The sequence below is a fragment of the Mesoplodon densirostris genome, chromosome 3 (assembly GCF_025265405.1).
Source record: "Mesoplodon densirostris isolate mMesDen1 chromosome 3, mMesDen1 primary haplotype, whole genome shotgun sequence".
NCBI lineage: Eukaryota > Metazoa > Chordata > Mammalia > Artiodactyla > Ziphiidae > Mesoplodon > Mesoplodon densirostris.
This window is the reverse complement of record NC_082663.1, coordinates 12,533,361-12,549,163: the sequence shown is the minus strand read 5'-3', so window position 1 is coordinate 12,549,163 and position 15,803 is coordinate 12,533,361. Positions and strand designations below refer to the sequence as shown.

At 48.4% G+C, this 15,803-nt stretch overlaps 1 protein-coding gene across 3 annotated transcripts in view; it reads right to left on the bottom strand.

Annotated features, from left to right (window-relative positions):
- Positions 1 to 15,803, bottom strand: part of TRIO (trio Rho guanine nucleotide exchange factor) — a 390,266-nt gene that overhangs the window by 149,294 nt on the left and 225,169 nt on the right. For all 3 annotated transcript variants that reach the window (XM_060092734.1, XM_060092735.1, XM_060092733.1), the window contains exon 11: positions 11,831 to 12,022. In XM_060092734.1, coding sequence (XP_059948717.1) covers positions 11,831 to 12,022 — 192 coding nt within the window. The remainder of the gene's footprint in view (positions 1 to 11,830; positions 12,023 to 15,803) is intronic.

Sequence of the window (15,803 nt, the reverse complement as noted above, 5' to 3'; positions counted from 1 at the left end):
TGTAAAAGCCGGGAGCAGGGACTTCCCTGGTGGTCCAGTGGTAAAGAATCCACCTTACAATGCAGGGGACGTGGGTTGGATCCCTGGTCAGGGAACTAAAATCCCACATGCCGTGGGGCAACTAAGCCCGCGTGCTGCAAACTGCAGAGCCCACGTGCTCTGAAGCCTGCACGCCACAACTATAGAGCCCATGCGCCCCGGAGCCTGCACGCCACACTAGAGAGAGAAAACCCGCACGCCGCAACTAGAGAGAAGCCCGAGCGCCGCAGCGAAAGATCCCGCGTGCCACAACTAAGACCTGACACAGGCAAAAAAAAAAAAAAAAAAAAAAAGCCGGGAACAGAAGCAGGCGGCAATTTGCAGGGGGAATTTCAGAGGGCACCTGCTATGAGCACAGAACGCGATTCCGTTTCAGGCAGAGGAAGCAGGGATCAAAGGGGAACTGCTCCAGCCACGAACAGCATGTTCTTCAGCCTGAAATGACCAACTGTGATTCTGGGGCACATGCCTGTCACCTGACTGCGGAGTAAGGGTTTCAGGGGTACTGATTATTCTTGGATGGGTGATAAAAGATCCCTTAGTACGATGAGATGAGATGAAACGTAGGCAGGTTGTATGGAGGGAGGGGAAGTAACGTCAGAGGGCAAGTAACGTCAGCGTCATGAAGTAATTCCAAGGCGAATATGTGTAAGGGGGACAGAAAAGGAGGAAACCCCCGGAGCGTGGCAAGGGCAGCCCACACATTAAGGAGGGACACCGTTAGGGGGGCGTCGGGCTCTGCGGTGGAAGCGAGGACCGGTGACACGGCCGGACCCACGGCCGACTCGGAGAGCGGGGCAGTGCCAGGACCTCAACCTCCCAGACATTTATTTACATGAAGTCTAATTCGCTAAAAACAGATTTTGAGATTTAGAATTTTAAATCTTCTTTTTATTCCACCACATCCCCAGCGGGTAAGACACTCCCTCCAGCAGCTGTCGCTCCCTGAGGCATCAAGTTGGGGGAAAGTGCCTCGCCACCCAGGGTCGTTCTGAGCGCAACCCCGTCTCCCCGAAACAGTACGCAGCTGGCCTAAGTGTACTTCCTCTTGCGCTCTTCAAATCTCTGGAGACAGTGCCTGTTCCTGCAGCCTGGCCTCCGTCTCCGGAGACGAACACGTTATTCCCTGCACTCGGCCAGCTCTGCCAGCACCAGCTGTCTCTCCTCTGAACTCCCCGCCCCCCAATTTGGGGTCTGAAGCACTGAAGGCAGCACCAGATGTGACCCAAGCCGCAGCGGGCGGGCGGGCGGGCGGACGGGCCCCCTGGTCATGACTCTGCCTTTACTCAATGCAGCCAAATACGTCACCCTGGGGGAGGAATTACTGGGGACACTGTCCATCAGCACAGGTAGGAGTATCCTTTGTTTAACACCTATGCCACCTATGTGACTGATTACCTCTGTAACCCGCCTACTTCTGATTCAAAACAGACTCATGAATTCAAACCCATGAATGAAATTTCTGTCATAGATTTGGACTTACGCTTGCCGGGATCTTTTCTGATTCTATTTTACTATCTGATATATCTGGCAGTCCCTGGTTGAGACTTTGATCAACTTGCCCTCTGTGCCAATCCACGCACTCAGAGGCCTCGTGCTTAGAGACAGAGGTCTGCAGTGCAAACAACCTCCAGCCCCGCTGAGGTCACCCACTAACCAACACTCCCACTGCCAGCCTCAGCTGCAAGGTTTTTTTTTTTTTTTTTTTTCCGGTACGCGGGCCTCTCACTGTTGTGGCCTCTCCCGTTGCGGAGCACAGGCTCCAGACGCGCAGGCTCAGCGGCCATGGCTCACGGGCCCAGCCGCTCCGCGGCATGTGGGATCCTCCCAGACCGGGGCACGAACCCGTATCCCCTGCATCGGCAGGCGGACTCTCAACCACTGCGCCACCAGGGAGGCCCTAGCTGCAAGGTTTTTAATGCAGCCGTGATTATTTCTGCTTCAGCACCGAGTCGGTCCTGGCTTTATGGCAAATTTGACCACTTTCAAGACAAAAATGCTCTCAACACAACAAAGGCAAGTTTTCAGGGTGCCTGGACTTGGATGTACAATCTCTCCAGATGTCCCAGACGGACGCAAAAGTTCTGAATAGGTGGGTGGAGGCAGTTCAAAGACATGGCAACTGCACAGGCTGCTCCCCTGCAGCAGGTGACGCCAGGGATTAAAACCATCTGTCTGTGGGGCCTCAGGTCCACCTGGGATGACTGGTCTACCAGCTCCCATCACCCGCTCCATCAGAAAGCTGATCTAATTGTGGGTCTGGGCTGGAAATGACTTCCTCATTCACAGGCAGGGTATGAGCAATGTCTTCCCATCACAAACACTTTCTTCCTGGCATGGTCTACTCAGAGATCAGTCTGGGAGGATAAGGACAGTCTTGGTCTTGTGTCAACGGACACCCTCAGCTGATTCTGTTTCACAGTGATTCAGCCCATATTTTTCTGTGTACAAATTAAATGTCAAATGCTTGGTTAAATGCTCACTAATTCCACTGCGTACTCTTCTTCAAATCAGAAACCTAGTAAAGAACGAAATAAAGTTCACATGACATAACTTGTTCATTCACTTCTTCCCTTTTAAAAAGCAGTTTATAAACTGTCTTTTCTAGAACTCTGCTTAGGAGTGACCTCAACCTGAGTAATATGTGAAATCTACCTTCTTAAGAAGGCACAAGTACATTTTTGGCCTTCTGGCATCTCTTCCTTTTCCCACAGTTCCTTAGAGAGCAATACACCAAATTTGGTGAACTAACTATCAAGTTCTTTCACTACCCAGGGATCTAATTTGTCTTGGAATACAGACTTGAAATCATTTAGGAGAAATAAGTTCGTTCTTATAAAAATCTTCACCCATTTTGGTCATCAACTTGTATCCATCAACATCCTGGGCCCCAAGCAGAAAGCCCAACCCTCCCTGATCTTGTGGTTCTGCATTTTGTGCTTTATAAAAAGGAAGAGAAAACAAACCACAACAAAACCAAAAAAGCCTTTTCAGTCTCTATTGGCCCAGCTTACCTAGAACTTTTAAGCTTTCTGACAAAACACTGCTGGTGATCAATCTTCCTACCGCTTATTCAATAAGAACAATAAACAGTAACAAACAGTACATGACAGAAATACACATGGATAGTTTATTTCTCTCAATTAACCGAAGCCCTATCACATTTAGTTTATGAAGCTGAGTATCAAAATATTAAAATGCCCTCTAAAAAGAAGTCTAACAAGTAAACGAGATGACACAGGCATCCATTTTCAGCTGGGCATTTTAAGACCTAACGTTGTATTCCCTGAACCTCTGTACAAGTGCCTCACCTCCTCGTTACATTAACTGAGGCCGACCTACAAACGACTAATTAAAGCAGACGTTTGCGACTCTCCGTTTAGAAGCAGACATTTAGACTCTCCCTTCAATAAGAAAGGATAAAATCTGGAGTTAGTGCACAGGGATATATGTGTAGTCCCCACTGTAACAGTGAGTTACAAATAAAGATAAGATAGTATATTATTAATTCATTCATTTAATCATCATCTACTAAGTGACTATTCTCTGTCAGGTATATTAGAGTTCCCTACAGTTTTACACACTAACTTCTAATTTCTCTCTTGATCTAAAAATTTTCTCTGCCTCAAAATATTGGGTCGATAAGAAGAAAAAGAAACTTAATGAATTTAAACCGGTTTTAAACCATTCTCTAGGGGAAAAAAAAAAGCTTTACATGAATTAAACTAAACTGACAAAAGGATTTTCCTTTTAGATAATAACATTCCTCTTCCCCACTGGCCAACCCAAATGTTTTACACATACTTACTTGGTGAAAAAATTCATTTATTTTGCAGCTTTGACTGGGAACAAAAGTAGTTAGTGATGTGAACAAAGCAATGTATGCCAATGTGACGGAACCATGAGCAAAGATTCTCTGTAACAGCCTCCTCTGCCCTGAGCTGGATGCAGCGCTGGAGCTGTGCACCCGGCAAGGCTGACTGCTGATCTGAAGGGTCAGAGTGAGGCGCTCACCCTGAGAAAGGGCAACAGAAGCAGATTAAGCAGTTCCTGTTGCTCAAAGATGAGTAAGGAAGGTATCAGGATTATACCCAAGTATTCATACCCAGGTATTTATACCTCTGTGTCTTACAGTTAAATCATTTGTTGAGTAACAAGGCAGGTGAGGAGGAAAAACAAGGACATTTATTGGCAGCTAGGATGGTGAGTGTGTAATTGCATCCAATTGGTCCATAGCCCTCAGAGATGCTGTTATTCCCAATTCTGCAGAGAGAAAGCTGAGGCACCACAGAGCAGCCTGTCCCAGATCACTCAGCCAGTTCAGTAAGGGGATGTGCTACACTATAGTATACTTTCTTGATTATTTTAATAAAGATTATCTTTTTACAGAAAGAAAGCATAAATGATTAGATCCCCTTTTTTGGATATTCCCACCTATGGGAAGACCACCTATTTTTTTTTTTAAATACCAGATACCACAATCTATGTGAAGGCATAATTGCCAAAGCAGTAGGTAGCAACTGAATGTTGACTTTGAAACCAAAGTCAAATCCAATGCTCAGTCTTGCAAGGGGCGATGATGTAGTGGACGGTTCTAGGCCCTGAGTTTCCTCTTGCTTTCTCTGGCTTGTGGCCATTTAATTGCTCGTTTCTGTCTACATCAGATAAACAAGCTAAAGAAATCAAACACTTAAGAGTGTATTTAGAGAGTTCATCTAAGGAATTGAATATTAACATAAAAATTATTGAGATTTGATCATAGAAGGTAAACTTTACTTCCTAAAATATTATGCATTTGATCTTAACCTTTCCCACTGGACTTCTGAGATGTTAAAAAGCTAGAGGTCACTCATACATTGCTACTGGGAGTGTAAAATGGTACAAGCATTCTGGAAACGTTTGGCAGTTTCTTTTAAAACAATGTGCTTACCAAAGGACCTGGCAGTTGTACTCTTGGGCATTTATCCCAGAGACATGAGAACTTAAGTTCATGCAAAAACCTGTACATGAAGGTCCACAGCTTCTCTTTTTGGAAAAGCCAAAACTTGACAATATCCCAACTGACTTTTAAAGGGTAAATAGTTAAGAAACTGTGATACATCCAAACCATGAAATACTACTCAGCAATAAAGTACTGACACACACAACAACAGGCATGGGTCTCGGGAATTTTGCTGAGTAGAAAAAGCCAATCTCAAAAAGGTATATGTTGTATGATTCCATTTATGGAACATTTTTGAAGTACGATGACAGAGATGGAGAACAACAGACTAGTGGTTGCCAGGGGTTGGAGGTTAGGGGGTAGGGGTCAGGCATGGGTGTGAGGAGGCGCAGAAGGGAGCCCGCCGGTGATGGGATGATGCTGCGCGACTCTGGACATTCAGAGTGGTGGTGGTTACATGAATCTACACACGACAAAATCTCATGAAGCTAAGCATGCGTGCGCATGCGAACACACGCACACACACACACACGTGAGTGCATGCACTGCACACCTGGGGAAAGTAGACTCTAGGAATAAGCTCTGGGGAGTGTGGCAAAGCCACTTTCCTGCTTTGACGGTGCACGTGGTTATGCGAGATGTGACCCCTGGGGGGAGGCTGGGAGAAGGGTGCAGGGACCTCCTTGTCTGTTTATTTTTTCCCCAACTTTCAGGGATTATAAATATTTCAAAATAAAAAGTTTTTTTTTTAAAAAGCTAGGAAATATGTTTAAAGGTATCACCCATACAGAGGAACGCACAAAAAACCAAATCATTTTAGAGAATATAGAGAGATGAGTCATCAGTAAAATCCAGCTGAGAAGGTCAAAATAAAAGGCTTGGAAGTTGGAAACCAAATTTTAGAGATCTCTGCACAGGAGACAGAAGGGATCTGGAAGAATCCAATGCCGAGAGGCTGGGATCACCCTGAGGAGGACTACGATCCCTCCCCTGCCGAGAGTCCTGCAGATCAGAAACAGGGCTTCTCTGGAAAGCTAGGTGTCCTGAACGGGTCTGCATCACCACGGTCAATGACCACGAGAGCCATCAGAGGGCAGCTGGTCTACACGAGCAGCACCAGCTACCTGTAGTCAAGTTTCCTGAATTAGTTTACCCAGCAGACGCCTGACTGGTTGGTTCTCCGGCTCCACAGGGGAAGAAGAGAAAAGGAATCCGGGCCCTTTGAGTGGTGGCTGGTTGAAAAGGCACTGGGTATGTTTTCAAACTCAGTGAGGATGGCAGGAGACGCCGCTGGGAAGCTCCGCACCTGAAGGAGGGCAGCGGTGAGCTCCGGCTTCCCCGAAACCCCGCACCTACTACAGGGCAAGATCCGGATGGTGCGCTCCCTGCTCCCCGGGGAGAGATGGGCCTTGGCCCGAGTGTAAAGAGAGAGGCCTGCCTGCCTAACCGTTAGGCATAAAAGTGAAGCCAGGCTGGTATGCTGTGACCCAAAAATCTCCAGGTGGTTGGGATGCCTTTATTTTTGACTTCTGAATAAAATGAAAGGTTCCTCTTTTCCCAGGCATTACCTCAAACAAAAATTTGTCCCAGTTCAGTGTGTAAGTTTGCAGAAGCAGAACCAAAAGGCTTCTTTACTTAACCCAGCAAGAATCACAGCCCCATTCAAACGGGAATGATCTTTCCCGGGAAACCATGGTTTCTGGGAATCAAGGGAAGAAAAACCAGCTCAAGGCCACTGAATCGATTCCAGAAATAAACTTCTGGCTGAGAACTCAATGTCACCACCTGGTTGCCTCAAATAACCCACACATTTCAAAGGTAATTGTCAATTAACTCGGGACCTAATTTTGAGAATGAAGTTGAAGAGAACGAATGGATGAAAATAATTATGCCTTTGCTATATCTGAAAATGGAACGATGTCCCTCTGTCATTAAGTCTCAGAATGATGGGCTAGAAATAGACATCACTTGTTCCTCAAGCTGAGTATCTGCTAAGTCTGGGCGGCAGGCTACAAAGACCAGTGAGACAGGGATCCAGCCTTCAAGTAGCTTAACCTCTATCGAGAGAAACCAACAGATGTGTAAAATACGTGCTGCACACAGAAGCAGCAGTATGTTCTTCCACTGGTCATTCAGTTTTATACCCCCTCCCCGTATGTTACAGGTAGGTGGCTTTGGGAGACACTTTGAAAGGAGTAAGTGAAAGAGTAAATGAAGGAATTAACGAACAGTGCAAAGAGCGTTCAGAAGGAAAGGAGGACGGGTGACAAAGGCCTAATAATGGGAGGATTAGGATCAGAATGGAGGTGAATGAAATGCTGGAAACACTGCAGGGAAGAGAGGGGCACAGGAGGACAAAAACTACAGGAGGACAAAAACTCTCCTAAAATAAAGTCAGCGTTCCTTCTAAATACTACAGTACTACTTCAAAGACATTAAAAAAAGAAAAAAAAAGAGGACAGGTGATCAGTCTTCAGGTCTTCTGAGAGGAGATTAAACATCTCATGGATTCCTTCAGAGACAAAGAACAAAGAGGAAGGGGTCCCAGGATGCTTCCAAATCTGGGTTTAAGGGTGGAACGGGGCTGACACCTCTATCCACCACCTTCGGTATTCAACCTCAAGGTATAAAATACTTGCCACCCATGTGAAAATTCAGATGACCCTTGAACAAAGCGGGGGTTAGGGGCACCGGCCCTCCGCACAGTCAAAAATCCATGTAGGATCTACAGTCAGCCCTCCATGTGCGAGGTTCCTCCACACCTGCGATTCTATACCCGCAGATCGTAGCTCTGTAGAGTTTACTACTGAAAAACATCCACGTGTATGTGGACCTGTGCAGTTCAAACCCACGTTGTTCAAGAGTCAGCTGGGGGGTCCTCTTTCCTCTCTTCCCGGGAACAGGCATCTGCGTTCTGTCCTCTGGGGTGAGAGAGAAGAGCCCAAGGTCTCCATGCTGCACCTAAGTGCTGGGGCTGCAACGAGACTTAAAACCACCCACCTTCCCCCAGGTGTGATTCTTAAAATCCATTTCTCAGTCAACACTGCGCAGGTATTACCTTGACGTGGCACCTTTTCCAAGTTGGTTGTTAATGAGATCACCTTTGTATTACTTGCTCCTCAGAGAGCCAGAAATTTACTGCAAAAAAGCGAGGGCTAGAGGGCTACTCTCCGGATAAAGTGAGACTTAAAACCACTGCCGAACACCTGGGAGTGGGGAAGCTTAACCTCCGCGTCAGGAGAGCCTTTGATAGTTAACTTGTTTTTTTTAGTTTTTTTTTTTTTTTGCGGTACGCGGGCCTCTCACTGTTGTGGCCTCTCCCGTTGCGGAGCACAGGCTCCGGACGCGCAGGCTCAGCGGCCATGGCTCACGGGCCCAGCCGCTCCGCGGCATGTGGGATCTTCCCAGACTGGGGCACGAACCCGTGTCCCCTGCACCGGCAGGCAGACTCTCAACCACAGCGCCACCAGGGAAGCCCGACAGTTAACTTCTAAAAAGCTTCACGTATTTGCCTGAATTAAAAAGGTCACTTGCTTTTTTCTATCTCCCTCCAAGTAATCTGAAATTGTATGATCTGCTTGAGAAAATTAATTCTGATAACTTAAATCTTCTAGCACTTTTTCATTCATCTGATATGCTAAAATACTTAGTGACTTGATGCAAAGACACATTTAATTGGCATGATTTCCTCCTCTTGGCCCTTCTCTCACAGTTAATTTTGTTTAGGAACTCCCTGGCGGTCCAGTGGTTAGGACTCCGCACTTCCACTCCAAGGGGCTCGGGTTCGATCCCTGGCCGGGGAACGAAGATCCCGCAGCCTGCACAGTCCAGCCAAAAAATAAAGAAATAATAATAAATACTTTTTTTAAAAAGGAGTTAATTTGGTTTCAAAACACATAATGAAATTTGTTCTAAATGAAGTTTTCTTTCAATAACAAGTTTCAAAACACAGCAACTGAAGAAGCCATCCCTTCCTGCATAAAACCTACCAAGTATCCTGGTGGGTCTGAGGGCATTTGTGCAGCCCAGAGAAAGGAGAGTGAGGAAGATTCTGGGGCTGGTCAGGAAAAAGTAAATCTACCGAGAAAATGGCTGAGGCTAAACATGGAGTCCAAGCTGACGTGGAGGGGAAGAATCAGACCACATCCCATGCCTGTGTGTGGCCAGCAGCCCTCAAGTGCTGCCCTCCCAGTCACCTGGGCGTGTTTGTGTTTGTGTACTGCTAGGTACCCCGCCTCCAACTGTCACCGAATCCCTCCCTGACCCGGTCACGTCAGGGTCACATGAGATTACGAGGAACCAAATCACAGTAAAATAGCAGTGTCTCTGCTACTGTGATGGTCTTTCACATAAAAAGGGAAGAATGAATGGACTGACATTTCTCCAGTTGTGAAGGTGAAGCACTTAACCTTTAAAGCAGCTTTAAGCTCTCCTCAGTCTACAAACTTCATATATACTAGAAGTTCCTACAGCGTAAGTCGAGAAAACAAAATGTATTTTCACTTTTCAATAAATTTCCAAGCCTAGTGACAAAACAGACTCCATAGTTTACTAACTGGAATGCTTCTACTGTAAGACTTTTCCTTAAAAATGCTGCTGCTGTTACAAAAACCAGTGAACCCAAACGGAGTCTCCGGAGAGCGGCTTTCGTAAACGGCCTTCCTTCTAGTTTCCTTTAACGCCTGCCTTTGGAGAACCGTAACAAAGTTGAAAAGTCATAAATAATGCTGCATGCAAAGAGCCTCTCTTTGTCCTAACTGCAAGTTAACTGTTCACGAATCCTGCTAAGGAATATTCCCAAGGCCTGTGACGCAGACAAACATCAGGACACGAGCCCTGGCTCTCGATCTCCAGACTCCAGGCCTACCGCTACTGCTGCCGTTCCCCTCTGCTCAGTCCGTGAACGCTGCCCAGCGGCCCGTCCAGGCCCACGGCGCCCCCTGCGGCCCGAATAAGGAACGCCAGCCCCCGTACCCACCCACCGCGCCTCCCTCGGGAAGGTCCGGGCTGCCCGGAGCCCCTCGCCTGCTGTCTGTCTGTCACAGCTTAACGAACAAAGGCACGACCTGCTTTTTCACAGGCATCATCTTCTCTCCCTCTCGGCTAGGGTGTACAAATGCGCAAGAGAAAGAGGAGGTGGCATACGAGTACTGATGGGAAAGAGAGGGTAACGCCCAGCTCTACGCAAACAGGTGCTATAACAGGTGTGTGTGAAGAAAGTTCCAGAGTGCAGGGGAAACAGCGGACTCTGCCTGGAGAAGAGAAGGGAAGCAGTACGTAACTGCAGGGACCAGATCATGAGGATGAGGCGGTTCAGGCTGGTGCTCCAGATACACCCAGACTCTCCGATGGTTCAGAAGCAAGGGTGGGACCTAATCAAATGCATATGCCTTGGAGGCAGGGCTGCAGAGCCAGGGACACTAGTTAGTGGTTGCGGCGTGATTCGAGCTGAGTGGGGAACTGGTGACACATGCACCCGTGATCAGAAACTGCCATGGACCCATGTCCACTTAACGTGTCTCCTTGGGAAAAACAGTCCCTTTGTAAACACCGTGAAGTCTTTTTCAGTGATGGCATTATTAAACCAGGAAAAGAAGCCACTCCTGTCAGTTTTCGATTCTGACAACTGTCCAGGGTCCACAAAGCACCAGCCCCTTTGCAGAAAGGGCTGCTCAGGGTCCCGGCCATTCGCCAAATATGCCCCCTACACTATCTTCCTGGGCTCACGAAGTTTGAGTTGGACGTGAGGATGGTTGTCCTGAAGTCAAACATTCAAGTCAAGCAAACGGCCTGGTGGAGGACTGACTGCCCAAGGTCCCGGACCCGGCAGTGAAGTTCTTTTCCTTTAAACAGTTTCATTGGTTCCTGATCTTGGATGCCTTTAAACAAGGCAAGCCAGGCCTAGCCCCTTCCAAGCGTCTCTCGTAGTCTTACTCCTCCCGGAGCCTTCTTCCTAGCCTGTTAACTACAGCCTTCATGGACTCAATCTCAAATTACCTAAAAGGGCCCCTCATTTCCAACTTATAAAGAGCTGTGAAGTGGAGAATTTTTTTCACCTTAGAAATAAGATGTAGTAAGTTGACATATTAATTTGTTGTCCTACTGAAAACTTTAGGTTTTATTATAAATCCTTCTATCTCAAAAGCTACGTAATAGTTTCTTCAATTGTAACTTTCTATGATTTTCTTTTTTTTAATTTTTATTTTAGATTGGACTATGATTTTCACAAGAATAACATATATGCAAGGTATAATTAATACCAACGTGTTTTCCATTTACCAAATAACACATCACCTCTTATCCTGAGACCGGTTTATCAGAACAGCATACCTACGACAGTAACGTGAATATTATTAAGGCCGTGCTGGCTTTGCTATGTTTCAATTCAACATTGTGTAAAATGCACTTCTGCGAGTAACTCAGAGCAGCCGCACAGCCTGATAAAATCAGACGGCAGCCAGGACTGTAGCCACATGACAGGCTAACAGGCGGAAAGGAGGCCCCACAGCTCTGAGCCCCAAAGGCAGGTCGTCTACTTCTGCTACAGTGGCCGTGCCCCGCCTCTCGCCAAGGACCCCCTTCAGCTGCTGTCTTGCCCGCTCCCCTCCTGGCCCACGGCTCCCAGCCATGCCCTCCCTCACAGGTCTGCTCCCGGCATATGCCACCCCCTGCGATGGCACACGTGTGCCCGTGTGGCGAGGATGGCCAGCAAGGAGGCCAGCCCTGTCCCCACCGGTGCAAACGGCCAACTCTGGTCCACTTTCTCACATCACGCCCACCCTCATCCCTCCCCCGGAGTCCAAAGGCCCCTTCCAGACGGGGCTCCGTCTCCGCCTCCGGACGCCTCACCTCTTTCACGTGGGTGTGAAAGGACACCGACATGTCCAGGAGGATCTTCCGCTGCTCAACTCGCCGAACAAAATCTTGTATCCGGTCCTCGAGCTGATGGGCGGCCTGATAGATCTCCTCCGGGTCACATTCCCCAGTCTGAGCCAGCTGTTCTGCTGCTTCTAGTAATTTATCCGCATTGGTGTATGTGTTCTGTGCAAGAGAACATTCAGAGACACAGAAGGTGAATAAAAGACAAACCGGCCAGGCTGGGAGCCATGATACACTGGAACGGAGTCAGCGTGTGATGCTCCTTTCTGTAACTCAAACAGGAAAAAGAGGAGGGGAAGAGATGACTTCAGGAGTTCAGAACATCTCCACGAGCAGCCTTTTCCATTCTCGTTTGAGGCTGTTAAACTCTGAACCTCACGGCAAAGCCCTTCCGTCTCAGGCAGTGATGGGGTATCTATAGGCAGCTGCTGGCCGGCTCGTGACTCATAAAGGGCTTTGGGCCTTTTGCTGCCGCGCAGCCAGAAGACAGCGCGTAGCCACAAATGCCCACTTCACTTTTTCTCCTGGTTTTATGACAGAGTGCAGAGTTCCAGTTCTGTGTCTTTCAGTATGATACACCGCTTGAGGATAATTCCCCAAGATCAAGTGAAAACGTTACGCTGCAAACAAACGTAAGCTGCTGCTTCTTTTCACATGTTTCTACTTATCAGTAATTCTGTGCTTATCTTTTCTCTACTTCAGGGGATACGTTCTTTTAAAGAAAAAGGAAATAATAACTACCATGGCTATAAAGTAGCCAGAGTTTTCAAGAGCTGAGAGTTGAGTATCAATGGGTGTCTAAAATACTCCGAAAATTACTCTGTTTTAATTCTTGATAAACGAGGCTGCAAATGGTTTCCTCAAATCAACAGGTCTGTTAGAGACCCGACAGTGTTCGAGGGACCTGCTAGCCAGAGGGCTGCCGAGGGGGACGGGGAGCAGTCCAGCCAGGTGGGGGACCTCAGTGCAGGGAAGAACAGAATTCAGGGCCCCGAGAAGCCCGGAAGAGGCACACGGCTCCCCGAGAGACACGGGCTGAGCCCTTCGTCCTTCTCCTGCCCACAGCCGAGCAGGGTCGGCACCTCGTGGGTGAGACGGGGGGTGGCCCCAGGTGTGCAAGGGCGCCCCTGTGGGGAGCCCGAGCCTGATGGCGCATGGGGGGCCCCTGCAGTGGGAAGCCTCCCCGGTGGAGACTGGTATTAACCTACTAAGCCAATGCATCAAGGATGATGAGAGGCGGTGTCTCATTTGGAGAAGGGAGTTACAGATACGAAGAAGGAGAATACTTGAGTCAACCCTGCAGCACTGGATTGGAACTGGAGGATCCACGTGAGTTCACGGTTTTCAAGAGACACGTGTGTAAATGTGCACGTACCCTCATGTCCCTCCCCACCCCCCATCCACCAAGAGGGCCTGGGAACAGCGATGGCCCAGCAGCATTAAGCATGGTAGGAACCAGATCTCCACTTGTAAGCACCATTCTGCTCTGGAGGGAACCAGGGCTCCGTGGAGAAACGGTGGACTCCAGGGTTGGGGTGAGACAGAACACAGGATGAGCCGGCGACATCTTACCGTGCCCCAAAGCAAGGAGAAGCCCAAGAGCAACGTGGACAGGAGAGAGAAGCCAGCTTGAGGAGGCGCATGCTGGCCAAACGAGGGACAATCTGAGCATCAGAGGAAACAGTGACGGCAATGGACGATAATGCATCCACTCAATAGGAAACCAGGAGTCCCGACTGACACAAAAAATAAACCTGGATGACGGACGGCATAGTTATAGAATTTCAAAGTACCTCCCCACTAAGTACTTGCTAATTACAAAGGGGGAACGACTCACTTTACAACGGAGACATCTGGCAGACACCGCCTGAACCCAGGGATCAAAGTGGACACCACAGGTAACAGGACAGATTAAACTGGGCAACCCTTGAAGGGACGGCGTTAGGAGGACACGGCCGCATTCCCGGATACACCTGCCGAAGACGTATAACCGGAGTACAGCCGTGAGGAGGCATCAAACAAACCCAAAGTGAGGGGCATTCTCCAAAACAACGGGCCTCAGATCTTCCAAAATGTCATGTCACAGAAGTTAAGGAAGGACCGAGGAGCGACTCTAGGCTGAAGGACACTAAGAGATGTGACGACCAAATGTCACAGGTGGTTCTACACTGGATCCGTTAGCTATGGACACCGTGGTCTGAGGGTTAGAAGGTAGTCATGTGTCAGTGTTAATTTCCTGATTTTGATGGCGTTATTATGGCTATAGAGCAGAATGTTGGTAGGAAACACACACTTACGTCAACAGTTTAGCGTGGGGGGTAGGTTCTTTGTGCTGTATTTCCAACTTTTCTGCAAGTTTAAAAAAATTTTACAACAGAGTAACATTCAGTGTGCTAAGTATGAGGTGATCTCAAAAATGACGCTGACGCACACTTACAGAGCACGCGAGGCCCAAGCGTCAGGGTGGGGTGGGGTGCAGCGGTCCATCCTGGGCAGGCTCTAAGGGGGTACAGTGTCGACAGGGGATTTAAACGTGACAATAAAGACCAGCTGGAGGGTGTCGGCTCTCCGTCACCAGCATAGGCTGATGGCTCCCTGCTCCAAGTGTGCCCCTGGCATGAGCACTTACTGGGCGTGGGTCTAAGGGCCTCCCCCGCACTGAGCTGTCTGATCCTAACCACAGCCCCTTTTACAGGTCAGAAGACTGAGGCCAGGAGGGCAATCTCAAGACTCAGAGGCCAAGGCTGGCTGGTGGTGAAACGGGACGCATCCAGGTCTGACTCAGGGGCCCGGGCTTTCAACAACACAGTGTACTGTTCAGCTCACCCCTCACAACGGTGGTTCATGCAGCCCTGCTTCACACACTGCAGGGCTGACAGCCAGCCCCTCTCCCTGTCCCTCTGGAAAACCATCTTCAGGGGACTTTCCTTTCTTGGTACTATCCAAGTCTCACAAGAATGTTCTGCACTGTTAACAAAGGATCCTTCAGAACTCCTAGAAATGACGGGAGATGTCAAAGGACCCCGTAAGGCTGACTGACATGGCCAGACTTGGAAAATGCCTACATGCACACTTTACAGAGTCTTTGAAATCAATTATGTGGCATCATTTGAAAAGCACAGTCATTCCCAATCTGACGGCAGAGCTTCAAAGCACAGTTAGACGGTTTTGTATAGATTCACCGTGACCCACTGGGAAGCTAAGCTGTCCTGATTCCTGTGTAGAGCAGACAGTGAACCTGCCCACTTCAGAAGAGCTCTGGAACAACAAAAGCACTTTTCAGAAAAGTCCACTCTCCGTCCTGTGCGGCTCTGGGCCTCCACATCCGCTGCGGGGCAGAGTCTGGCAACCTGCCAGCGGTGACTTGGTGACAAGCAGCCCTTCACGCAGATTATCAAACCACCTGGGAGATTCCGAGGGACAGGACAGAAAGACTGTCACGTCAGTACCTGGGTGTCGCCGACGTGGTGACCCGCAGCCTCAGGCTGGAGAGGATCACCCCTCCTCGTGGCCAGATGGCCAGACGGACGAGGGAGGAGTTAAACTACGAATGAGAATCACAGCGGTGCGGTAAGGGTGAGGGAGGGATGAGGAAGCCATCGACGACGACACAAGAAAGAGCGATGGAAAGTGTCGGGGCCAAGAGGAGCCTCAGGAGGCCTCACAACCACATGCGGCGTGGATCCTGGACGGGGCCCCGAACGGGGAGAAAGGAAGGAAACCTGAGCAAAGTATGGACTTCAGTTCATCAGTATTAGTTATTAATCCTAACAGTATCGGTTCAATATTACATTCGTATAATATTATATATTATTACTATGATATTAGATCAATATTAGCTTATTAATGACAACAAATGTACTGCACTAATGAATGGTGTGAGTTTTGCTAAAGGGGAAACTGGGTGCAGGGTTTGAGAATTCTCCGTAGCATCTTTACCATT